Source organism: Oryzias latipes, chromosome 17 (genome assembly GCF_002234675.1).
Source record: "Oryzias latipes chromosome 17, ASM223467v1".
NCBI lineage: Eukaryota > Metazoa > Chordata > Actinopteri > Beloniformes > Adrianichthyidae > Oryzias > Oryzias latipes.
In genome coordinates this window covers 7,206,028-7,233,335 of record NC_019875.2, presented here as the reverse complement: position 1 = coordinate 7,233,335, position 27,308 = coordinate 7,206,028, and the positions used below count along the sequence as shown (strand labels likewise).

The window sequence follows — 27,308 nt, the reverse complement described above, 5'->3', positions numbered from 1 at the left end:
AGACATGAACTGCAATGTTGTAGATTTAATGAGTATATCTCAAACATTGTGTTCCCATTGAGATCAAAAGCCAACAACTCCTGGCTGTAATAAATGTCGAATTGAGAAGTGTAAGACGTCATAGTGTCCATACTTCCTCATCCCTTGTGCTATCCTTGGCTCTTTAACATTGGGAGTTGGGTCATCTATACCCCACAAGACGGTGTGCTAAACCTTTTTTCTTCAACGAATTGTGATTGTCACTGGTGTCCATGGATTACATAAAATCCTCTTCACCTTTATCTAACTTTGTCATGGTAGGATTATTACGTCAATGTGGGGGTGGGGTCATAGGATGGCACAAGGGTTAAAAATACTCCTAAATCTGCTGTTACAAAGAGTTGGCTTTATATGTTCACGATTCTAGGCGTGGGTGAATAATCTGTACTGGATTCCAAATAGCTAGTAGCATTGTGTCCAACTGACACCTATTTAAGTAGTTTTTGACATGGAGTTAATGTAGTTGTTTGAAATGTCTAATATTTTGTAAAAGCTGACCCTGGTGGGACTTGAACCCACAACCTTTGAATGACCTACAAGATCCACCTAGAAGTCCAATGCGCTATCCATTGCACCACAGGGCCCACAAATCTGGGTAATCAACAAATCTCCCTTATCAAGCCGAACACACAGAGATGAACTGCAATATTGTAGATTTAATGAGTATATCTCAAACATTGTGTTCCCATTGAGATCAAAAGCCAACAACTCCTCGCTGTAATAAATGTCGAATTGAGAAGTGTAAGACGTCATAGTGTCCATACTTCCTCATCCCTTGTGCTATCCTTGGCTCTTTAACATTGGGAGTTGGGTCATCTATACCCCACAAGACGGTGTGCTAAACCTTTTTACTTCAACGAATTGTGATTGTCACTGGTGTCCATGGATTACATGAAATCCTCTTCACCTTTATCCAACTTTGTCATGGTAGGGATATTACGTCAATGTAAGGGTGGGGTCATAGGAAAGCACAAGGGTTAAAAATACTGTCAAAGCTGCTGTTACAAAGAGTTGGCTTTATATGTTCACGGTTCCAGGCGTGGGTGAATAATCTGTCCTGGATTCCAAATAGCTAGTAGCATTGTGTCCAACTGACACCTATTTATGTAGTATTTGACATGGAGTTAATGTAGTTGTTTGAAATGTCTAATATTTTGTAAAAGCTGACCCTGGTGGGACTTGAACCCACAACCTTTGAATGACCTACAAGATCCACCTAGAAGTCCAATGCGCTATCCATTGCGCCACAGGGCCCACAAAACTGGTAAATCAACAAATTTCCCTTATCATGCCGAACACACAGACATGAACTGCAATGTTGTAGATTTAATGAGTATATCTCAAACATTGGGTTCCCATTGAGATCAAAAGCCAACAACTCCTGGCTGTAATAAATGTCGAATTGAGAAGTGTAAGACGTCATAGTGTCCATACTTCCTCATCCCTTGTGCTATCCTTGGCTCTTTAACATTGGGAGTTGGGTCATCTATACCCCACAAGACGGTGTGCTAAACCTTTTTTCTTCAACGAATTGTGATTGTCACTGGTGTCCATGGATTACATAAAATCCTCTTCACCTTTATCTAACTTTGTCATGGTAGGATTATTACGTCAATGTGGGGGTGGGGTCATAGGATGGCACAAGGGTTAAAAATACTCTTAAATCTGCTGTTACAAAGAGTTGGCTTTATATGTTCACGATTCTAGGCGTGGGTGAATAATCTGTACTGGATTCCAAATAGCTAGTAGCATTGTGTCCAACTGACACCTATTTAAGTAGTTTTTGACATGGAGTTAATGTAGTTGTTTGAAATGTCTAATATTTTGTAAAAGCTGACCCTGGTGGGACTTGAACCCACAACCTTTGAATGACCTACAAGATCCACCTAGAAGTCCAATGCGCTATCCATTGCACCACAGGGCCCACAAATCTGGGTAATCAACAAATCTCCCTTATCAAGCCGAACACACAGAGATGAACTGCAATATTGTAGATTTAATGAGTATATCTCAAACATTGTGTTCCCATTGAGATCAAAAGCCAACAACTCCTCGCTGTAATAAATGTCGAATTGAGAAGTGTAAGACATCATAGTGTCCATACTTCCTCATCCCTTGTGCTATCCTTGGCTCTTTAACATTGGGAGTTGGGTCATCTATACCCCACAAGACGGTGTGCTAAACCTTTTTACTTCAACGAATTGTGATTGTCACTGGTGTCCATGGATTACATGAAATCCTCTTCACCTTTATCCAACTTTGTCATGGTAGGGATATTACGTCAATGTAAGGGTGGGGTCATAGGAAAGCACAAGGGTTAAAAATACTGTCAAAGCTGCTGTTACAAAGAGTTGGCTTTATATGTTCACGGTTCCAGGCGTGGGTGAATAATCTGTACTGGATTCCAAATAGCTAGTAGCATTGTGTCCAACTGACACCTATTTAAGTAGTTTTTGACATGGAGTTAATGTAGTTGTTTGAAATGTCTAATATTTTGTAAAAGCTGACCCTGGTGGGACTTGAACCCACAACCTTTGAATGACCTACAAGATCCACCTAGAAGTCCAATGCGCTATCCATTGCGCCACAGGGCCCACAAAACTGGTAGTCAACAAATCTCCCTTATCAAGCCGAACACACAGACATGAACTGCAATATTGTAGATTTAATGAGTATATCTCAAACATTGTGTTCCCATTGAGATCAAAAGCCAACAACTCCTTGCTGTAATAAATGTCGAATTGAGAAGTGTAAGACGTCATAGTGTCCATACTTCCTCATCCCTTGTGCTATCCTTGGCTCTTTAACATTGGGAGTTGGGTCATCTATACCCCACAAGACGGTGTGCTAAACCTTTTTTCTTCAACGAATTGTGATTGTCACTGGTGTCCATGGATTACATGAAATCCTCTTCACCTTTATCTAACTTTGTCATGGTAGGGATATTACATCAATGTAAGGGTGGGGTCATAGGATAGCACAAGGGTTAAAAATACTGTTAAAGCTGCTGTTACAAAGAGTTGGCTTTATATGTTCACGATTCCAGGCGTGGGTGAATAATCTGTCCTGGACTTCATATAGCTAGTAGCATTGTGTCCAACTGACACCTATTTAAGTAGTTTTTGACATGGAGTTAATGTAATTGTTTGAAATGTCTAATATTTTGTAAAAGCTGACCCTGGTGGGACTTGAACCCACAACCTTTGAATGACCTACAAGATCCACCTAGAGGTCCAATGGGCTATCCATTGCGCCACAGGGCCCACAAAACTGTTAAATCAACAAATTTCCCTTATCAAGCCGAACACACAGACATGAACTGCAAAATTGTAGATTTAATGAGTATATCTCAAACATTGTGTTCCCATTGAGATCAAAAGCCAACAACTCCTTGCTGTAATAAATGTCGAATTGAGAAGTGTAAGACGTCATAGTGTCCATACTTCCTCATCCCTTGTGCTATCCTTGGCTTTTTAACATTGGGAGTTGGGTCATCTATACCCCACAAGACGGTGTGCTAAACCTTTTTTCTTCAACGAATTCTGATTGTCACTGGTGTCCATGGATTACATGAAATCCTCTTCACCTTTATCTAACTTTGTCATGGTAGGGATATTACATCAATGTAAGGGTGGGGTCATAGGATAGCACAAGGGTTAAAAATACTGTTAAAGCTGCTGTTACAAAGAGTTGGCTTTATATGTTCACGATTCCAGGCGTGGGTGAATAATCTGTCCTGGACTTCATATAGCTAGTAGCATTGTGTCCAACTGACACCTATTTAAGTAGTATTTTACATGGAGTTAATGTAATTGTTTGAAATGTCTAATATTTTGTAAAAGGTGACCCTGGTGGGACTTGAACCCACAACCTTTGAATGACCTACAAGATCCACCTAGAAGTCCATTGCGCCACAGGGCCCACAAAACTAGGTAATCAACAAATCTCCCTTATCAAGCCGAACACACAGAGATGAACTTCAATATTGTAGATTTAATGAGTATATCTCAAACATTGTGTTCCCATTGAGATCAAAAGCCAACAACTCCTCGCTGTAATAAATGTCGAATTGAGAAGTGTAAGACGTCATAGTGTCCATACTTCCTTATCCCTTGTGCTATCCTTGGCTCTTTAACATTGGGAGTTGGGTCATCTATACCCCACAAGACGGTGTGCTAAACCTTTTTTCTTCAACGAATTCTGATTGTCACTGGTGTCCATGGATTACATGAAATCCTCTTCACCTTTATCCACCTTTGTCATGGTAGGGATATTACGTCAATGTAAGGGCGGGGTCATAGGATAGCACAAGGGTTAAAAACACTGTCAAAGCTGCTGTTACAAAGTGTTGGCTTAATATGTACATGATTCCAGGCGTGGGTGAATAATCTGTCCTTGATTCCAAATAGCTAGTAGCATTGTGTCCAAATGATACCTATTTATGTAGTATTTTACATGGAGTTAATGTAGTTGTTTGAAATGTTTAATATTTTGTAAAAGGTGACCCTGGTGGGACTTGAACCCACAACCTTTGAATGACCTACAAGATCCACCTAGAAGTCCAATGCGCTATCCATTGCGCCACAGGGCCCACAAAACTGGTAGTCAACAAATCTCCCTTATCAAGCCGAACACACAGACATGAACTGCAATATTGTAGATTTAATGAGTATATCTCAAACATTGTGTTCCCATTGAGATCAAAAGCCAACAACTCCTTGCTGTAATAAATGTCGAATTGAGAAGTGTAAGACGTCATAGTGTCCATACTTCCTCATCCCTTGTGCTATCCTTGGCTCTTTAACATTGGGAGTTGGGTCATCTATACCCCACAAGACGGTGTGCTAAACCTTTTTTCTTCAACGAATTGTGATTGTCACTGGTGTCCATGGATTACATGAAATCCTCTTCACCTTTATCTAACTTTGTCATGGTAGGGATATTACATCAATGTAAGGGTGGGGTCATAGGATAGCACAAGGGTTAAAAATACTGTTAAAGCTGCTGTTACAAAGAGTTGGCTTTATATGTTCACGATTGCAGGCGTGGGTGAATAATCTGTCCTGGACTTCATATAGCTAGTAGCATTGTGTCCAACTGACACCTATTTAAGTAGTTTTTGACATGGAGTTAATGTAGTTGTTTGAAATGTCTAATATTTTGTAAAAGCTGACCCTGGTGGGACTTGAACCCACAACCTTTGAATGACCTACAAGATCCACCTAGAAGTCCAATGGGCTATCCATTGCGCCACAGGGCCCACAAAACTGTTAAATCAACAAATCTCCCTTATCAAGCCGAACACACAGACATGAACGGCAATATTGTAGATTTAATGAGTTTATCTCAAACATTGTGTTCCCATTGAGATCAAAAGCCAACAACTCCTCGCTGTAATAAATGTCGAATTGAGAAGTGTAAGACGTCATAGTGTCCATATTTCCTCATCCCTTGTGCTATCCTTGGCTCTTTAACATTGGGAGTTGGGTCATCTATACCCCACAAGACGGTGTGCTAAACCTTTTTTCTTCAACGAATTGTGATTGTCACTGGTGTCCATGGATTACATGAAATCCTCTTCACCTTTATCTAACTTTGTCATGGTAGGGATATTACGTCAATGTAAGGGTGGGGTCATAGGATGGCACAAGGGTTAAAAATACTCTTAAATCTGCTGTTACAAAGAGTTGGCTTTATATGTTCACGATTCTAGGCGTGGGTGAATAATCTGTACTGGATTCCAAATAGCTAGTAGCATTGTGTCCAACTGACACCTATTTAAGTAGTTTTTGACATGGAGTTAATGTAGTTGTTTGAAATGTCTAATATTTTGTAAAAGCTGACCCTGGTGGGACTTGAACCCACAACCTTTGAATGACCTACAAGATCCACCTAGAAGTCCAATGCGCTATCCATTGCGCCACAGGGCCCACAAAACTGGGTAATCAACAAATCTCCCTTATCAAGCCGAACACACAGACATGAACGGCAATATTGTAGATTTAATGAGTTTATCTCAAACATTGTGTTCCCATTGAGATCAAAAGCCAACAACTCCTCGCTGTAATAAATGTCGAATTGAGAAGTGTAAGACGTCATAGTGTCCATACTTCCTCATCCCTTGTGCTATCCTTGGCTCTTTAACATTGGGAGTTGGGTCATCTATACCCCACAAGACAGTGTGCTAAACCTTTTTTCTTCAACGAATTGTGATTGTCACTGGTGTCCATGGATCACATGAAATCCTCTTCACCTTTATCCAACTTTGTTATGGTAGGTATATTACATCAATGTAAGGGTGGGGTCATAGGATAGCACAAGGGTTAAAAATACTGTTAGAGCTGCTGTTACAAAGAGTTGGCTTTATATGTTCACGATTCCAGGCGTGGGTGAATAATCTGTCCTGGACTTCATATAGCTTGTAGCATTGTGTCCAACTGACACCTATTTAAGTAGTTTTTGACATGGAGTTAATGTAGTTGTTTGAAATGTCTAATATTTTGTAAAAGCTGACCCTGGTGGGACTTGAACCCACAACCTTTGAATGACCTACAAGATCCACCTAGAAGTCCAATGCGCTATCCATTGCGCCACAGGGCCCACAAATCTGGTTAATCAACAAATCTCCCTTATTAAGCCGAACACACAGACATGAACTGCAATATTGTAGATTTAATGAGTTTATCTCAAACATTGTGTTCCCATTGAGATCAAAAGCCAACAACTCCTCGCTGTAATAAATGTCGAATTGAGAAGTGTAAGACGTCATAGTTTCCATACTTCCTCATCCCTTGTGCTATCTTTGGCTCTTTAACATTGGGAGTTGGGTCATCTATACCCCACAAGATGGTGTGCTAAACCTTTTTTCTTCAACGAATTGTGATTGTCACTGGTGTCCATGGATTACATGAAATCCTCTTCACCTTTATCTAACTTTGTCATGGTAGGGATATTACGTCAATGTAAGGGTGGGGTCATAGGATGGCACAAGGGTTAAAAATACTCTTAAATCTGCTGTTACAAAGAGTTGGCTTTATATGTTCACGATTCTAGGCGTGGGTGAATAATCTGTACTGGATTCCAAATAGCTAGTAGCATTGTGTCCAACTGACACCTATTTAAGTAGTTTTTGACATGGAGTTAATGTAGTTGTTTGAAATGTCTAATATTTTGTAAAAGCTGACCCTGGTGGGACTTGAACCCACAACCTTTGAATGACCTACAAGATCCACCTAGAAGTCCAATGCGCTATCCATTGCGCCACAGGGCCCACAAAACTGGAGAATCAGCAAATCTCCCTTATCAAGCCGAACACACAGACATGAACTGCAATATTGTAGATTTAATGAGTTTATCTCTAACATTGTGTTCCCATTGAGATCAAAAGCCAACAACTCCTGGCTGTAATAAATGTCGAATTGAGAAGTGTAAGACGTCATAGTGTCCATACTTCCTCATCCCTTGTGCTATCCTTGGCTCTTTAACATTGGGAGTTGGGTCATCTATACCCCACAAGACGGTGTGCTAAACCTTATTTCTTCAACGAATTGTGATTGTCACTGGTGTCCATGGATTACATGAAATCCTCTTCACCTTTATCCAACTTTGTTATGGTAGGGATATTACATCAATGTAAGGGTGGGGTCATAGGATAGCACAAGGGTTAAAAATACTGTTAAAGCTGCTGTTACAAAGAGTTGGCTTTATATGTTCACGATTCCAGGCGTGGGTGAATAATCTGTCCTGGACTTCATATAGCTAGTAGCATTGTGTCCAACTGACACCTATTTAAGTAGTTTTTGACATGGAGTTAATGTAGTTGTTTGAAATGTCTAATATTTTGTAAAAGGTGACCCTGGTGGGACTGAATTCCGATTTTTTCCTCTCATGTGGCACAGATCAGATATGACCGGTGAGCGTGTAAGCAGGACAGAAGCGCATGGAATCCGTTTTTCTCAGATCGGATACAGGCCTCACTCATATGTGGAAATAAATCGGAAACGAATCAGATACGTGCATTTGCGTGTGCCATGTAAGCAGACAAATCGGATTTTCCCCAGTAAATGCTAGTCGTACGTCAGTGACATCAACTCAGGAGACCACCAACTGAGATCAAATGACTTATTAAGGTGCTTTTGGGGGCTGATTTTGCTGTCAGCGTGTTACCTTTCAGCCTCATGCTTCAGACCGTAGTCGGAAACCGCTGTTATGTCTGGTCCGGTCCCGGTCGGGACGTAAACGGTAACTTATCAAGCGGGACACCGTTTCTATTGAACAGGCTAGAAGCCGTTTATTTCTTTGCGGAGTGTGGGCGTGTATGATGGCGACCGCACGTGCTGTGTGTGTGTCTGTGTGTGTGATTCCAGACATGAGGGAACAATCTTTCCTGTGTCCAAAATAGTTAATTGCTTTGTCTTTGACCAAGATCTATTTAAGCAATATTTGACATATTGACGTCCGTTTAACTTGAACAACCAAAAATCCAAAAACCAAAAATCTATCTGGATGTCCAATGCGCCATCCATACTGTGAAGAGGCTCAAATTTTTGCATCATCAACAAATCTTCCTTATCAAGCCCAAAAAAAAGAGACATAAATTTTGCAGTATTGTTTACTTGAAGATTTTTATCTCCAACATTTTGACTATTGAAGTCAAAACCCAACATTTCCTCACTATAATGAATGTTGACTTGAGAAGAATAAGATTCCATATCCAGTGCCTAGTAATGATCATCAATAATCAATAGGCACTGGATTTTGTTACTTCAAGAGAATCTATCTGATCAGAATCGGATTTAAAACACGGTAAAACTATCAAATGAATGAACTCAGTAGGGGTGGGATTATATAAGCTTGCTTCTTCCCACTCCTTTTCAAGCAATAAATCAAACTCTACTTATACTTCAGTTAATGACCACTGTATTTACTTATGCAAATATGATTTAAGTGACATTTTGTTTTGTTTTCTGTCTTTTAAATCTATGCATTTCATCATTTCGGTAATGAGTTTGATAAATATGTGTAAATTCTTTGTTGCTTTGACTACAATGCTTGAAATAAATCAATAAATTTAAAATCAATAGTGTCCATACTTAGCAGGTGTTTCACAAGCAATATATTTTGTCAAAAGCTTCCGTTACAAAGAGTTTGCTTTATTTTTTCACGAATCCAGACGTGGGTGAATAATCTGTCCTGGGTTCCAAATAGCTAGTAGCATTCTCTGCGACTGACACCTATTTTAGTAGTACATGACATGGAGGTAGTGTAGTTGTTTAAAACGTCTAACATTATGTAAAAACTGACCCTGGTGGGACCTGAACCCACAACCTTTGAATGACCTACAAGATCCATTTAGAAGTCCAATGCGCCACATGTCAACAGATCTCCCTTATCAAGCCGAAGTACAGACATGAACTGTGCAATAATGTAAATTTAATGAGTTTATGTCAAACATTGGGTCCCCATTAAGATCAAAAGCCAAATACTCCTTGCTGTAATAAATGACGAATTGAGAATTTTAAGATGTTATACTGTCCATATTTACTTATAAATTCACAAGCAATATATTTTGTCAAAAGCTACCATTACAAAGTGTTTGCTTCGTATCTTAACGATACTAAGGCATGGGTGAAAAATCTGTCGTAGTTTCCAAATAACTAGTATTATACTTCATTACTGTTATCTTTTTTTAGAAATATTTAATATATACATAATGTATCGCGGTATACATTGTTTTACTTTTTAGATCTAAAGCTAACCACTCTTCAGTTTACCTTATGACAAATCTTGAAGCTTATGAGTCCTTCATAGAGTCCATACATTTATATAAATAGCAGCAATTTCTTTACAAGCAATATATTTTGTCAAAGGCTACCTTTTTTCCATTAAGATTAAAGGCAACAACTCTTTGCTATAATAAGTTTAAAGTGTCATAGAGTTTTTACTTGCATGTTAATAAAAGCAATTGTTTTCACAAGTAATCACTTGTGTTACAAAAAACGTAGGCTTTATATTTATACAATTTCTGACCTACCGGTAGGTGCAAAACCACCACATGCTGTTAGATTTCAGTATAATTATACTTTGCATGGACATTAGCTAGGATTGTGACATTCTTTTTTATTTTTTAAAGTTTAGAGACATTCCAGAATTACATCCATAAAGTTTATTAATCCATTCATTAATGAACAGGTTGATGTTTAACCCATGTGCTATCTTAGATGACCCCACCCATACATTGACGTGTTCTCCCTACTAGAGGGCTGCATTGGGATTGGGTCCCGCGGGACCCAACGCAAATCTTGCGGGATCGGGCGGTTTGAATTGTGTTGCGTGCGGGAGCGGGCGGCAAAAAAGAAACCCCGCGGGATCAGTGTTGCCATGAAAATCTCATGAATATATAGCCAAAGCCCCTCCCCCGCCTCTCAACCTGCTTTTCCTCTCTACCTGTTCACCTGTTCATATCCTCTGCAGCTGAGAGTTGTTTTCCCCCGCGCTCAGTCTGTTTTACACAGAGAGCGCAAAATACGGTCATCGTAGGTTGACACGATAGTCGGGGCGCTCCAGCGCAGCACAAGGATGAAAGAGCTGTGACTCTATCTGGCAACACTGCGTGGGATAATGAAGGAGCAGGTTGCCTGGCAGGGGCATGATGTCAATTGATGAAGCAGAAAAGAACCTGAATCGAGGTTCATCGTGAGACACGCATGGTGTTCAGATCTGCGTGCTGATGCCCCACTGAGGCGCAAAACAGCAAAAACTGGAAAAGGCTAAGGCTAAAAAAGTATTTTTCCGTCAGCAAAAAAATAATTCATAGATTTTCAGCTCTGTTGAATCATTACAATGTTTTTTTCCCTCCATAAATTCAAATGACTTTGACCTGCGTCTTTACCAGCTGGTTCAGCGCGCTTCAGGCCATCTGTCTGCGCGTGGACACACGCACACACGGGAGGATCATTTTTAACCGAAGGCAGAACCTCTTCCAAAACCATTAGAACCAGAAAAGCTAAACATCACTCAATCAGAACCTCCCTGAACCGAGGAGCACCCACTTTCCCCATGGCAAAAACATCTGGGAAAGCGGGTGCTCCTCGGGGAGCAACAGGATTAGTGAAAATATATTTAATAATTAAGTTGCACATTACAGTAAAGAGGAATGCATGAAAAGATGAGGCTGGAGGAGGGACATGAATCTCTTTTATAATATCAATACAAATACGTGTTTTTTTTCTGCGGGACGGGAGACGATACAAAATCAATGCATCTCTATTACTGTGCGGGAATAAATTCTCATAGTTTTGCGGGTGCGGGCGGGAGTGGACATACATATTGCGGGTGCGGGCGGGAGTGTAACGCGTAATGCGGGAGCGGGCGGGATTGGTCAGGATGAAGAAAATAGTCCTGCGCAGGGCTCTACTCCCTACCATGACAAAGGTGGATAAAGGTGGAAAGATTTTATGTAATTCATGGACACCAGTGAAGATCACAAATCATTGAAGAAGGTTCAGAGCACTGTCTAGTGGGTCTAGACGACCCAACTCCCAATGTTAAAGTGCCTAGGATAGCACAAGGGTTACACAAACAGACACCAAAAGGTTCTGTTTAAAGATGCGTTCCTGGTGTTTCCAGATGGTAAATCACATAACAGGATTTCACACATTCTCACACACAAATGTTTAGTAAATTAGGCTGTATTTGTGAAAACATCTTTTCTTTCTTATCAAAAGTTGTATCAATGTGAATTATTTCTGCGCATATGCATATACGATGTTGTTATTGCACAGAGTCGATCCAGAGGTTCCAGGTTGAATATTATCATAGTTGCTGAAGGAGCTACAGACAGACAAGGACAGCACATTACCTCAAGTTTTGTAAAGGATGTGAGTATGGCTGGTAGTCAGACCAACAGAGGGGAGCCAGAAGCTGGACCAGCAGGTGTAGTTTTAAGTGTTTAAAAAACAGTAAAAATAGATTGGTCAAGTCTCTTTTAAGGAACAGAGACTGCACCATTTCTGTTTGAGTTTCTTCCGAATATTTACAGAAGACATTGGAAGAAACCATCAAGGGTTTAGTGAAAGATGGACACAGTTCAGGACAAGGTTGAAATTACTTTTTGTTAAAGAGGATTAACTGTCAATAAAACTGATCCAGCTTTTGTCATTGCCAAACTTCTTCCGTCATGTTTCAGATGCATATGCTTTTTTGTATCCTTTTAGAACCGCGCTGATAAGAAAAGACTTAACATTATTATTGTTGCTGAGGGCGCCATTGATTCCCACAACAAAGCAATAACACCAGATTGTATCAAGGACGTAAGTACAAAGGAGGCACAAACAAATGTCTAAACCTTCTTGAAGTCACATGTGTGATTGTTCCTGTAATGGAGTAATGCTGTAGTGCACCAGGACAAAAACCCATTTTTTAACATTTACTGTCTCACTTAAATTGCTTCCATTGTTTTTGCACATGCTTCACCTTGAAACCTTTTTTTCTCCGCCTTGCATGTGTATCATTTGACACACCAACATGACAGGAGACGTTTTGCATGAGTCCTCCCCTCTGTTATTTTCTTTAATTGTTGTTACCTGTAAGTTTCTTTTCATTTTACTATTCTTAAACGTATCTCTCACCTCCATTGAAATTTTGTTAAGTAAGTCATACATGTCTTTGCAAGTTTTCATGATAATCATACATACTTTTTCTGCAACCAGCTGGTGGTGCGCTGCTTGGGTTTTGACACAAGAGTTACCATTTTGGGTCATGTGCAAAGAGGTGGGACCCCTTCAGCTTTTGACAGGATCCTTGTAAGTTTCATTGGCTAATGAAATTATACCTTTCATCGAATTTTCCTTTATGTCAAAGTTTACTGAAAATCTTTTCTCAGGGAAGTCGAATGGGTGTGGAGGCGGTGCTTGCACTACTGGAGGCGTCCACCGACACCCCCGCCTGCGTGGTATCTTTGGTTGGTAACCAGGCTGTGCGACTTCCACTCATGGAGTGTGTTCAGATGGTAAGAGCACATGGGAATAATGCTGTAAATAGTATTTTAGAATCTGCTATTTTAGTTTCTTTGTACATTTTTGAAAAACTGGTATGTGACCACAATAAATGAGAATTTGTGTGAATTGTAGGATAAATTAGTACCATTAAGTTTAATTAAAATTGTCATTGAATGAGATCACGAATTCCTTAAATTAGTTTGTTAAAGACCCCTTGTCTGCAAATCGTGCTTTTTAAGTTTTTGTCATGTACATGTGGAATTTTTCTTATGAAAGAGAAAAAATGTAACAAGAAATCATTTCAGTTTTGCATTTCTGAGTTTTTCTCCTTTTAAATCGCTGTCAATCAGACTGTCACAAAGAGGCTCTTTTTAAATTAATGAGCTGTTGTGAGGTCAGAACGGCCCCAGAGTGCATGTGCAAGCTCCCTGATCTGCCCTGCCAAGCGTGCACAAGCTCAGGCGTGGGAGAAGAGAAGACGGCACATGACTGCATTGCCCGCACATATTTTAAGTGCGTTTGACTGGCTGGATATAGTTGTCGGCCACACGTATTTAAAATTAAACTTAAAGTTGAAGTCCCATTAGCTGTCATGCACGCGGCATTTGTGCCGTGAGATATGGTCAGGTGTGCCGTGGGACATGGACCTCATTAACTGATCTAAAAACATTTTCCATCTCCAGGAAATCAGCTCTGTGTTCATCCAAACAGCCCCTGATAAAACACTGAGTAGTTAGGAATATGAAAGATCATATAAAACTTTTTTTTTGTGTTTATTTGATTCTATTAAAGACATTTTGATAAGAATGACGGTACCACGATTTAGCCGTAGCTAAAGCTGTTTTCAGAAAAGTCCCGCCTCTTTAACTGTCTCCACCAATCATTCTTGGAGGCTTAATCACACGTCATCAGTCTAACCAATCAGAAGTAGTTAAAGTCTTCACTTCCATTGTTCCGATTCTGCTCATAAAGTTGCTTAGTTCCAACAAAAATACCAGCTAAAGCTCGTCTTTAGCGGTGCAGCTTTCCGCGGGATCCGGTATCAGACCGTGGAACATAGTGAACAGAACAATAAAGCTCACAGAAGCGAGTCTGTCTGCGTTCGGCAGCTGTACATCTCCCAAGAGGCATTGGGTTAAAATGACTCAGTGCACAGTCTTCCTTTGACATCTTGAAACCACAATGAACACACATCAAACAGTTTTTAAATCTTCTAACTTAACTTTTATTACATCTTTTAGAAAAAACAGCTGCAACTTCCAGCTTTTTCTGCCACAATTATCACAAAAATACATTTGAGATTGCAGAGGGACTCTAGATCAATACAGAGTTAATCTAACAAATGTACACAATACAAAACAGAATTATTTAACTTTATTATAATCAACGTAATTGTTTTTGCTTTCCATCAGACCCAAGAAGTACAGAAAGCCATGGATGAGAAGAAGTTTGATGAGGCGGTCCGTCTGCGTGGCAGGTACGTTTAAAGCAGATTCTGAGCTACTTGCAGGAGAAACAAGCTAGTTCTTGCTCAGCTATTCCTGTGCTGCATGTGGATTCTGTCTGTGAGACTGTAGCAAGGTTTGCAAAATTTTTGCCTTGTCATTATTGACCACGACTTCCTCTTTTACATGAGGCACAAAACTCAAACTAACTCTTTTTTTTCCATCTGCAGGAGCTTTGAGAACAACCTGAGCACCTACAGACTGCTTTCCTACCGTAAACTTGATTCCGAACTTCCAAACGTGAGCATTTACATTTTCGCAAGAGAATACAATCAAAGCAACTAGTTATGTAACTATCTTTTTACATTCATGTAATCTGTCTTTTTCACCAGCCGCTGTGAGATTTATTAATTAGCCCAAGGTACCGTTTGGTCAGGTGCACTTTTTGTGACACTAACAGAGCCTGTCTTTTTGTAATTGGTTGAAGGGAGTGGAGGAGGAGGCTGGGGATGGAGAGCAGTGCCATGTATGTGATGGGTAGCTAGGGAGCTGCTGAACAGGCAGTTTCTAGAGCTTCTGCAGGTGTAGTTCAACAAATTAGATTGTCCGGTTTTGCTTTCAGCCCCTCCCAGCTGCGATAAAAATTGACTGCTGCAAACGCAGATTTGAAAACCTGTTTAACTGAATTCATATGGAATGTTTTCATGTGCCAAAAAATGACAGTCCTGGCTTTGCTAATATTTCTGCACAGCTCTGTTCGAAGCAGATAGATATGCTTTAAAGTCCCACTCTGATCATCTATTCATCTTTTGTAAAAGCCTTCCTAGTGGTCTTTTAATCAGGATTATGCGGATTTTAGCCAAAATGTTGAAAAAAACAAACTGATGCTTTCATCAGAAATTCACCTCTGAGTTGTAGGCGGGACCACTGGAACTGCCCCCATTTGCCCTCACCCATCTGTTTACACTCTTTTCCGTTAGCTAATAGCCCCTCACATCCCCAACGTAACATTGCTGTCAGGAACTGAACCCAAAATGCAGGACAGGAAATATAACAATAAACAAACTGAAACATTACTAAACTATGGGGAGAAGCAAAAAGGTGACAAAGGAGAAAAGAGCAGATGACCTGACACTGACGAACTGAAAAACCAGACACTTATATACACCGAGGGCAACTCAGAACATGACCAAATCAGTATAAAAACCAGACTAAGCAACAGAACCCTCACAATCACCAGTGCAACAAAAATGGTGAGCAATATGGGAGCTATCCAGTCACACAGTATTGATCCAGATACAAGCTCAGATGAAGAATACAAAGATGTACATGGATCTAGTCATCAACAAGTGGATACATCAGAATGGAGAGGAGCAAGAAGCTTGTGGTCTGCCCAGCGTATTTTCTACGACACAAATGCAATCTTTTTCAAACGACATCCTATTTGTCTGCTCCTCCATCACAACAATTTGAATAAGGAAATACTCAGAAATTCAATTTTAAGTTTAGTTATTTTTACATATGTCCTCCATCATCAGAAAAATGCCACAAGAACACATTAAAAACACAGAAAACTGGATTTGTATCAGAGTGGGTCCTTAATGCTGCAGCATAGGCATCCCAGCAGTTGATGCTCGCCATTCCAGCTAAGATATGCTTGACATCAATCTAAACTCTGCCTGTTAAATTTTGGCTCTGTGCTGATGGTGTTTGGAAGTGCTGCTTGCTTAAACCAGAAAGTGTCCATGTTCTTTTTGGTTAAACCCACATTTCCACGGTCATTAGGTGAATATACTTTGTGGCCCTACATGGGGATTCAGGTGGTGGTTTGGGTGTTGAAGGTGGAGCCATTAGTCCGTAGGAAAAAAAAAACATCCTCTAACTTGTTTCACACAGCACTGAAATTCCTTTTTACAACAAGAGAAAAGACAAGCACTCATTCATCCTCGTTATCTTCGCCACTTAGAGGTGGCCCCTCATTGGCTTTGTGTTGAAGGGTGCGCCATTGATGAGTGAGGTCACCGTTGGCTGCTACCCAACTCTCTGTGACAGTTTCTCTCCGGTTTAGAAGGTTAAAAACAAAGAAGCTGATTTAAAGAAAACAGAAGCCTGGATAGTTTGGTTTTGCTCCCATTATTGGGATATTACCAAAATAAAAAAGTGGAAAAAAGTAGATAATTTAAAATAGAGCCAATTAAATGCTTCTGTCGACCTGTATGCAGAAATCCATCACCGCATTAGACTAACTGTTAGACAGCATGTTTTTTAGATTCCAATCTACAAGTATGCTGTTGACCTGAAAGGATCATCAGGTGGGACTGAGTTAGTTTTCAACAGATGAACTCAGGTATGATGCTTTGCTGCATCTTTCAGCAGCATGGGGCTTCCTGCATGCAAGGCTCTCTTTGCCTGCTGCTGTTGTGCTGTGAGGCTCTTTAGCACATCATGAGACATGGATGGTTTGCTAAAGAGGCAGTGGATAGAAAGCACCCAATGTGAACATGGGAAACTTTCCTGCCTGTCTCTTCATAGCATTAGAAAGTTCCAAAGTCTTGTGTTTTCTCAAAGAAAATGGGTTTTATTGTGAAAAAGGAAATTACTGGGCCTTCATCAGCTCCTAAACATGTTATTAATTTGAATGCTATTAATGGGTACATGGTTTAATTATACTCATCTGATATAATGGTGTTCATCAGCCTGAAGCTGTTTCTCTACTGTTCATTTCCTGCTTTCCATGAGTGATGTGTTTATGAATGCTGCTCTCTGTCACCTTCAGAGCTCCTTCAATGTAGCAGTGTTGAACGTTGGTGCACCGGCAGCAGGTATGAATGCTGCTGTCCGCTCTGCTGTCAGGGTGGGAATCACCGAGGGTCACAAAATGTTTGCTGTCAATGATGGCTTCGAGGGATTTGCTAAAGGACAGGTCAGTGTGTGGCCTAAAGATTCAGGCATTTACAATTTCTAAAGAATAAAATCCAAATTTTCAACTCTGGCACAGCACTCTTCCAATAAAGGACATTCGTGAAGCTACGAAACAGCCCAGATCATCACATTATCATCACCATGTTTCATTGTTTCAAATAATTTTCTTTTTTTTGGCTCATCAGTCCACAGAATATTTGTCTAAAAGATGTGAAAATGATCCAGATTATTAAATGCAATCTTTGTTTTGCTTCTGTCAAGCAGTGTTTTTCTGCTTGAACTCCACATCATCTTATTTTCCACACTATAGTGCGCCTTATGTCATGTACAGTGACGTGCGGTCAGGTGAGGCAAATCGTGATAAAATAGAAAAAGGTAAATTAAGTAAATATTATTTTCCACTGATCTAAGTTGAATATACATTTTCAGTCAACTCAACATGTTTTCCACAGTTTCTGAGGTTAAAATTGCCGAAATTGAGTGTTGCACGGTCACAAACAGAGCGGAAACTCCGGGTGAGGCTCTGAAGCGCTGTGCCTCATGTCTGACGTCAGGACTCAATGTTAACAGAGACATGTGGTTGGATGAATGGTGAAATTATCAGTTCATGCAATTGTAAATCTGACTCCAGAGAGGTCAGTGCCTCACCAGTCATCAACCTCACCGCACGTCACTGGTCATGCATAAGGTTCACCAAACTATAAGGCGCATTGAGACAAAAGAATCAGAGATAAGTCTGTCTGTGGACAGGATCCGCCCCTTCGAGATTTGTATTAGATCTGAACCTAACCGTAATGATTATAAACATCCAGAAACTTGTTGCTTTATGCTGCTTCATGGTTTCATCCCTCCCCCCACCCCCCTTCTAACATCCCTTCTCTTCTTCCCACCTTTCTTTTTCCGTCCGGTCCAACACAAAAATTTTACAAGTTTGATCAAAATAAATAAAGTTTGGCCCTGATTACAAAAGGGGTTTATTCAGACATACCTCTGGTTTGTCAGAAGATTCATAACTCCTGTTGTTAAAGTAAAATATGTCCAACAAAAGAGACCTTCAGCTCTCATCTGTCTGCTCAGCCGTTGGACAGAACAAGTAAAAAAAATATATGTCTGTCAGTCAGTCAGACTTTATATATTACATTCATATTAGTTTTAGAATGTGTATGTAACACTCTATGTGTTAGCCACTTTAGCTGCGTTAGCATATTCACAATGCCTGTAACTCCCAACCTTGTTTGCAACATAAAAAAACCCTGTGGATCTGCAGAGTCACAAGGGTTTAAAATGTTTTTGGAGACTGTTTCCAAAAAATAAAAAGGCACTCCAGATTTTTGATAAAGCCACATTTTCTGCCTCAAATAAACAAAAGTGTCATGTTGAAATCCCTCTTTAGCCCTTGTGCTATCTTAGATGACCCCACCCTAACATTGACGTGTTCTCCCTACCATGACAAAGGTGGATGAAGGTGGGAAGATTTCATGTTATCCATGAACACCAGTGAAGATCACAAATCATTGAAGAAAAAAGGTTCAGAGCACTGTCTAGTGGGTCTAGATGACCCAACTCCCAATGTTAAAGTGCCTAGGAAAGCACAAAGGTTAACTGTGATACCAAACACAGGTAAAAGGATTCATTGTCAGGCAGATATAGATATGGATTTTTTGAGTGTGTTGTTACATCAACACACTCCAATAATTTCAAATCTTTTAATTTCAACAGTATAGTGCACTGTAGTTCTTTATGGCATTTTTATTGAATAAGTTTCTTTCATTTTAGCCCCCTGTTTTTAGAGCAAAGGTATTTATCTCTAGTATTTAAAGAATTTCAACACTACAACCTAATTTTTCTTTGTCTGCTGAGACTAGGCTGATGTAAAACTCTAAGGCATGTCATGCCCTGATTACCTACGATCAGGAAGTGCAAAACTTTATTTTTCTTAATCATAATTGTAAAATGTTTGTGTTGGACTAGATGGAAAAGGAAAGAAGGGAAGAAGAGAAGAGATGTTAGAAGGGGGGTGGGTGATAGAAGAAGGGGGGGATAAAACCATTAAGCAGCAAAAACCAACAAGTCCCCCCCCCCGCCGCCAAGCTGTGCTGACCTCCCTGATAACACCAAGAGTGTCCAGATAAACAGTGCTGCTTACTGTAAGCCAATTATACTCCACCCACTTCAGTGATGACGTGCATTCTCATGCACAGCAATCGCCTCCATCAGGTTGCATGGAAACTCTTTGTGCGCTCAGGTGAAGAAAAGTTCCCAGAGCTACAAACTTTTCGTAAAAAAGAAGAACCTATAAGGAGATTGGTTGGGGATTAGCTGTGATAAAAAAGTGAAGCTGTGATCCGTAAAGACAATCCCATCTAAGTAGGACACAGATTAAAGCAAAGAACAAAATTGGCCAAACTTGTTTGTTTTGAAAAGACAAAACTTTGAAAGTTCCTCTTTCACACACAAACTGCACACACAGGAATGAACTATTTAAAGAATTTAAATACTTTGGAACAATAACAAATCTTTTTCTTTATTAGATCAAGGAGATCAAGTGGGGGGATGTCGGTGGCTGGACGGGTCAGGGTGGGTCCCTGCTGGGAACAAAAAGGTAAGTCTGCAAAATAAAACAGATACACAACAAAAAATGTAAAAAAAAAAAAAAAGGGGGAAGTGATTAAATCAAATCTTTTATTTTGATAGAACCCTACCTGCGAAACGTTTGGCTAAGATTGCTGAGCAGATGAGAATCCATAACATCAACGCTTTGCTTGTGATTGGAGGATTTGAGGTGTGTCACGTAGTTATATTGTCCTAGGTGCACGAGATGCACTCATTTCAACTTTTCCAGTTTGCAGATATGTTCATCTCATGCATTAACTGTTGATTTTTTTCCCCCCTAGCTTTTTAAATCTTTTTTTTTTTTTTTTTTTTTTTTTAAAACAGCAGCTTAGAAAGAGTCAAAATGTCAGTAAACCCATTCAGACTGGAGGCAACATTTAGATATGGGTAGAAGGGCGACCTCTGGTCTGAACGATTTAACCCACTTGGATCTGGGGTGCCCTTTAAGACTGCAGTACTGCATCCAGCCTGAGTGGGTTAATGTCATTGTGAAACACTCTTCCTGTTTCTTAATGGGTTCATTTATTGGCCAAGCTGCAAAGTCAAAGATTAGAAACATGAAACATTACAAAAGTCTGTTTGAATTGATACTTGGCATTTCTAAATTCCAGATTTTAGTAGGAACGCACTATGATCTAAAGATGAGCCAACACAGGACTCTGGACACCATGTTTATTGAGCTTTAGCTCTCTGGAACATTTCATTAGTGATGTCAGTCAATGGTTTCAGACAAAAATATTGTAGTGCTCAGATGCTTTGTAACCACTTTGGAGAACATGTGCTAAAATTAGCCTGGGGTTGACATGCATGTCATGAGAACGCAATTTTGAGATTGAGTTTCTGCGTTTTTCAGCTTCAGTAGAACAAAAAAACTTCAGCAAAGAAATTCTGGATTAAATTCATGAAGACAAACATTTGTCGACACGAAGAACCAATAATAGTTTGAAGAAATTCAGAGCCAAAGGGTTCTTTTCTGTTGTATTTATTATAAGATCTCATCAGATAAAAAGTAGGTTTAATCACTCAAAACAATTAAACAGAAAGAGTTAGCCGGATGTTTGTATTTCTAATACCCCTGACAGTTTGCAGGAAGCCCCATTTTTGCAGCTTGGCCCCACAATGAACATTTTTCTCTATGTTTGTCTTTCCTGTGAGGTTGAACAGCATCGACTTCCTGTGTGTGTTTCCCTGCTGTGTTGGCTTGGCTCTCTCCCTTTGGCTTCTCCGTCCAGAACATGTGCCCCTGAGCCCTGTTGGTCCCATCGCTGCATCTCATTTGCCCACTGCATGACAGATATCAACAGGCCCCGCCCTATCTTGTTAAAGCCCCACCCACTTAATTTATATTCTTTCAAAATTCTGAGCATATCCAAGCTTCTCACTGTATTGAGACTAAATAACATTTGATGCATTCACATTAGTTGTGCCAATACATGGAAGAAGATACATCCTAACTCTTTAACACAGAAGTGTTAGCTTTAGTGCTGAGTGACATTGTTTGAACTACTGTAACTCTAAGAGAAGTAACACAAACAAACGGATTCTGATGCAGAGAAAGGTAGCTTTGTATTGATATACTTTACTCTAGATGGAATCAGAATCCAATCAGAATCAGTTGCTATCAGGTTCAGTTGGAATTACTTTTACTTGTGTGTCTACTTGAAGAGTTACGGTAGTTCAGAGAATGTGTTACTCCGACTCGCTGGATTCAGGTCCTTAAATTAAAATTTGAAACTGCACTTAGTATACTCAAACTTCAAATAAAAATACAGTAACTTGATCTAATTTATTCTTTTTTTTAAACCATTAATTGTCGACAATAAAACAAAAAAATCACACAAATCAAACTCATTTCTTAAATAAAAACATGCGTTGATTTACCTAATGTGGTGTTGAGATCTGCATGGTTTTTGTGACATCACTGGTACCATGTCACAACATTTAGCATCGGCATGTTTGACTCCACCCACTTTTATACAACTGTGGTGCAGAAATAATCCAACACTTCATGCATTTGCAGAAATGAAACATTTTTCATTTAACCATTTCATCACCATTTTCCCTCTTGACTCACCCATCTTTTTGCGTGCTGTGTTGTTTTAAAGACTGCAGCCCTTTCCACTTTTCTATTATCTGTGCACATCCTCAACACCAACCAATAAGAAGCTGGCTCTCACTGCTGCAGGCCTACGTGGGATTACTGGAACTGTCCTCAGCACGGGACGAATATCCCGAATTCTGTGTGCCGATGGTGATGGTCCCTGCCACCGTCTCCAATAACATACCAGGTTCTGACCTCAGCATTGGCTCAGACACGGCTCTGAATGCCATTACTGACGTAAGTGAGGCTGGGTTAGAGTACACTTGTGTGTTTGCAGGTGTCAACAGTCGCACATCACCCAGTCTGTGAGCATTTGGAGCCTCGATGACTGGCAGCTTGCTTCTATACAATAAAAGGCAGGAGATGTACTTCAGTAAAAACACAGAATATTATAATTGATTTGTCATTGACAAATGACAGGGTAGTTTGCAGCATGCGGAAGAAACCGCAGAAGCATCCATCAGACTATCATGCCTCCACACCATCTATTCATTTCTGATAATTTTCTGATAAACCTCGAAGGGCAGTATTATAGCAGCTTATACCATGCTCAATTACGAAAGAAAGGAATATTAAATCAATTAATAGTAATTTAATTCTCTTATTTTTTAATATTTAAACTGTTATTCACCAGAAGTGGACTATTTGATATGCGGTGTGACGTGTTGTCATGGTAACGGCTACAGAGCCTGCACCTCGTTCCGCTGCAGCTAATGAATGAGGAGTAACCAGTGGAGGAAAGTGGTATACAAGACAATCATCATGTTAGGTGACAGAAAGCATTATTTCAGAGGGAAGGTTCACCTCTTCTGCTTGTTTTTGTTCAGATGATGAAGCAAAAGATTCAAAAGAAACAAAGTCAACAAATAGTTTCCTAGATCACTTTTATTGCAAGAAATATCCACTATTAACACACTAAATGTGTATCAACAAACAAACAATTTATTTCATTAATAAACAATAAAATTATTAACACGTATTCTCTCTGTGTCAAGCAATAAGGTCAACAAGACACAAAGACAGACAATAAACCAGTTAAATTTAAAGTCATCACTGTCCTTGATGATCAAATTTGATAGAGATTCTGTCATCTCCATCACAGTGTCATCAGTCTAAAGCAATATTAGCTTTTACATTTCTGATATCTATCTATCATGTTGTCCACAATTGCAGTATAGCAACTGAGTTGGTGGTGTTTTTAAGGTATTTATTCAACGGAAGCTGGTTTCTAACACAAATCCATTTGATTCATATGTGAAGCCTTGAAACAAAACAATTTTTTGCCAGAACTAAAGGATGCCCCATTTCTAGGAAATGTATTTCCCTAAAGCTCCTTCTCTAGAAAATATATTTTAATGATTTTTTTTTACAACTTTTATGCTTGAATTGAGTGACAGCTTTAGCTGCTCCAGGTGACAAATTCTTGTAGTTGTTTGTTGTTAGAAGCAAGCTGGCCAGGAGGGGTCAGGTAAGTGCCAGAGCATGCAGTCAAATGTTGCATGTTTCCAAGGCATGATGTTTGTATGTCCACACCACCCCGCTGTGAGTGTGCTTACTAAACAGCTGATGGGTGGATGGTGCTCTGGGCCAGTCCTTTCCTGTCTTTGCTAGGGTCAGTGAAGGTAACGCGCCCCGCAGCCTCAGACAAACGTCTCTCTGGTGGAGGTTTGGAACTGCAGCCCAGCTTCTGCTGTCACTTCCTGTAACTATAGGTCACATTAAAGGAGACGTTGCTCTGAACTCTGAGAGTCACACCTCAGTTTTTATCTCAGCACGTCAACACTGATAGGTGCCAACCACGATTTACCCTACCGAGCCCCCACCCCCATTCCATTCCCCCAACTGAAGGAGAAGCCCAAAAAACACCTCTAGGTCCTGGAGAGAGCCAGCCAGCTGCCCATGTTACAAAGCTGTGAGTTTACGGACCCCACTGCCTTTTCTTGTATCCTTTAATCTTCACTCAAAGCTCAGCATGCCGACAGAACTGAGGGCCCAAATGTCTGTCCTCCCGAGGTTCTTACTGTCTGTTTTAAGAACCCCATGGGTGTGGCAGAAAACTATCAGAAATGGATTCTGTGGGAAAATACACATTTTTATTTTCAAGAAAAATGGTCTGGGTTCCCATGGGTTAAGTTTCTTTTGTTGCAACATTTGAACAGAGAACAGCCAAACTCCAACTTAAAGATCTGTAATATACATTCTCTCATAACAGAGGTATTTTTCAGACTAATTTCTGCCTTTTTGGCTTTGATCTTGAGCTGAATTTACAAAGATCTGTATCCTGATTTCTTAACCCTTGTGCTAGCCTATGACCCCACACTTCCATTGACGTGTTCTCCCTACTATGACAAAGGTGGATAAAGGTGGAAAGATTTCATGTTATCCATGGACACCAGTGAAGATCACAAATCATTGAAGAAAAAAGGTTCAGAGCATTGTCTAGTGGGTCTAGATGACCCAACTCACAATGTTAAAGTGCCTAGGATGGCACAAGGGTTAACAGATTAGTAAAATGGAGATTAAAACCATCGTTTTACTCTTAAAAAGGGTCAAAATATAACTTTAAGAGGTCAGGAAAGAGTTTCCAGAAACATACCAGCATCTACGTGACCCATGACACCTGGAGGTGACTGCTCTCCACCCTTCCTCCCTGTTTTCTGTTCAAACTGTTCATCCTATAAATAACTAATGACATATGTACCAGTGACACAGATGAGTTTTAACCAAACACATCTGTTGCCACGGCAACAAAGGATACAAGATAAAGCAGTCTGAGGGTGTCTCCGGCAGCCTGTGGCTACAGTTTTGCAGGCTTCCCTCTAACTACATGTTACGGCCACCTCCATCAGGCCTTTGAGTCTCTGCTGGAGCTGTACGAGGCCCGCGCCCACCATGAAGAGTTTTGCATTCCGATGTGCATTCTGCCCGCCACCATTAGTAACAATGTGCCTGGCACCGACCACAGTCTGGGAGCAGACACATCACTCAACGCTATCGTAGAGGTAAGGCTCCAGGGACCTAAGGGTTCATTTTCGAAGCTCTTCTCCCCAAAAGATCTAAAGACCAGCTTCATACATTGACTGTATTCGAGAACTGGAGTGAGTGTGTGATGTCACCCATTGAAAAGGACACACTTCCAGCTCCAATTCAGTCGGCATTTTTTTTCGTAATACAGACGCCGCCATGTTGGAGACAGACGACTTCAGTAAGCACTGAATAGTCCACGTCAGTCTGAGTCATTGTTTCTATAGCAACAACTCGCACCAATCAGGAGTGAGCTTGTTAGAAGTCCTCACCTCTACCACTTGAACATGGGTTATACAAAAGCTGTCAATCAAATATTTTGAACAACTAGCTTGAGACCACTTTTATTTACTTTTCTTGAGGCATCTGATTGGTCAGTTTATAGCTTGAATAACTTGATCTACAGAAAAAATATTTTTTTAAAATAGGATTATCAAGAACATGTTAAAAAAAGGCTGGCAGAGCACGAATGTCTATTCTGACAAACAGAATGAATGATTAATAGCTGTTTATTTTTAATAGAAGTCTGTGGGATATTGGCTTCTTGGAGCCTACTTCCTGTTAGGAACACCAGGGGGGAGGAGTCACTCAGTCCAGCTCTTTTATACAGTCAGTGCCTTCATATGAGAAAAGTATAAACTTGATTTATTTAACTTAGAACACTTTAATGTTTCAAATAGCAAACCATGCAAAGGAGCCAGTTTTGATCATTCACAACAAGCTGTACTGGTATACTTGTGAGGTGAGAGCAGGCACAGAAGGTCTTGTTAACGTTGCTGTAAGAAGGCTTCCTGACCTGGAGTAAGTCCACCACAGCTGTCTGTGAGTAAACTGTCTGCAATTGAAGCTGTAATTCTTCTGCATGTCAGTTCCTGCTCTGAGATTTTTTTCCCCCTGTTTAAATGGGTGAATTCTGCCCTTCTGTGTGCATGTGAAGATGGTCAAATGCGATTTAAGCAAAGATTCACCGGTGACTCTTTATTTCATGGTCTTCTGATCTTGGAATTAAAAATTATCTGCAAAAGCACAGACTGCAGATTAAACGATTTTTTTTATTTGGATTTCTAAAAGTTTTGAGTCAACCTGTTTATCTTTGTCACGATTGCAGGTATTTTGTAACATTAAAGGGCATTTTTATGCTTCTGTATTTGTCAACACATTTACAGTATCCCACTGTGGTGGCCCTTTCCTAACTTTAAAGACCTACTCCAATGTAAAATGTGTTTTTGGTGTTTTTAACATGTTCTTGTAGAATTTTTCTGATGATCGAGGACACATAAAAAAATTAAGATTAATCCTGCAACTCCAAGCAGGGTGGCAGTTTAGCTCAGGCAGCAGAGCAGGTCATCCAACAACAAGGGTTGACAGATGACCCCCCCCCCCCCCCCCCCACAAGCGCCCCGCTCAATTCCATATGGGGAAATGCTCTGCATTTTTGTTGCACTGCTAATGTTAAGTTTGGGATTGTCAGGGGATGTAAACTAGCGGGAGAGAGTGTAAACAAAGGGATGATGGGAAATGAGGGGAGACTTACTCGCACCAACGGTCCCGCCCACAACTCGGAGGTGAATTTTTAATCTACTTCTGCTGCTCTGCAGATATTATGTCCTTGAAAAAGACAGATTGTTTTTTTTTTTAAATTTTACATAAAAACACCATAATCATATTTAAAAGACCACTGGAAGTGCTTTTACAATAGATCAGAAGATGATTGGAGGAGGACTTTAACGTAAAAACAAACTGTAGTCTTTTTGTTGCGTGTGTGCGTCTCAGAGATTTATCTTGGAATCCTGTTCTTTTCTGACTAACATGAAATCTGTGTGAATCAGACGTGCGACCGCATCAAGCAGTCTGCCAGTGGCACCAAGCGGCGAGTCTTCATCATTGAGACCATGGGGGGCTACTGTGGTTACCTGGCCACGGTGGGTGGGCTGGCTGCAGGCGCTGACACCGTCTACATCTACGAGGAGGCATTTGATATCCGAGACCTGCAGGTCAGGAACGTCATGAATGGAAAACACATACATATAGATAGGAGTGTTACATAGTTTTCATGATCCTGTGCTTCTATTTACATTTACTGGCTCCGTTTGGGTTGGAGAACATGGTACTGTAGGGTGAGCATTCTCTGCTCTGCTCGTCAGGGTCGTGACCCAGATTACAGCG

At 40.3% G+C, this 27,308-nt stretch overlaps 1 protein-coding gene across 4 annotated transcripts in view; it reads left to right on the top strand.

Moving 5' to 3' along the window:
• The window catches only part of pfkp (phosphofructokinase, platelet), a 105,471-nt gene that overhangs the window by 73,419 nt on the left and 4,744 nt on the right, over positions 1-27,308 (top strand). Inside the window, exons 8-17 of one of the 4 annotated variants that reach the window (XM_004078738.3) lie at positions 12,255-12,350; positions 12,750-12,842; positions 12,923-13,048; positions 14,450-14,514; positions 14,713-14,782; positions 17,259-17,405; positions 19,936-20,006; positions 20,099-20,186; positions 24,968-25,120; positions 26,972-27,136. In XM_004078738.3, the coding sequence (XP_004078786.1) occupies positions 12,255-12,350; positions 12,750-12,842; positions 12,923-13,048; positions 14,450-14,514; positions 14,713-14,782; positions 17,259-17,405; positions 19,936-20,006; positions 20,099-20,186; positions 24,968-25,120; positions 26,972-27,136 (1,074 nt within the window). Of the gene's footprint in view, positions 1-11,822; positions 11,919-12,254; positions 12,351-12,749; positions 12,843-12,922; positions 13,049-14,449; positions 14,515-14,712; positions 14,783-17,258; positions 17,406-19,935; positions 20,007-20,098; positions 20,187-22,202; positions 22,356-24,967; positions 25,121-26,971; positions 27,137-27,308 lie in introns of all 4 variants that reach the window. The other 3 variants (XM_004078740.3, XM_004078741.3, XM_011486176.3) reach the window with 3 other exon arrangements.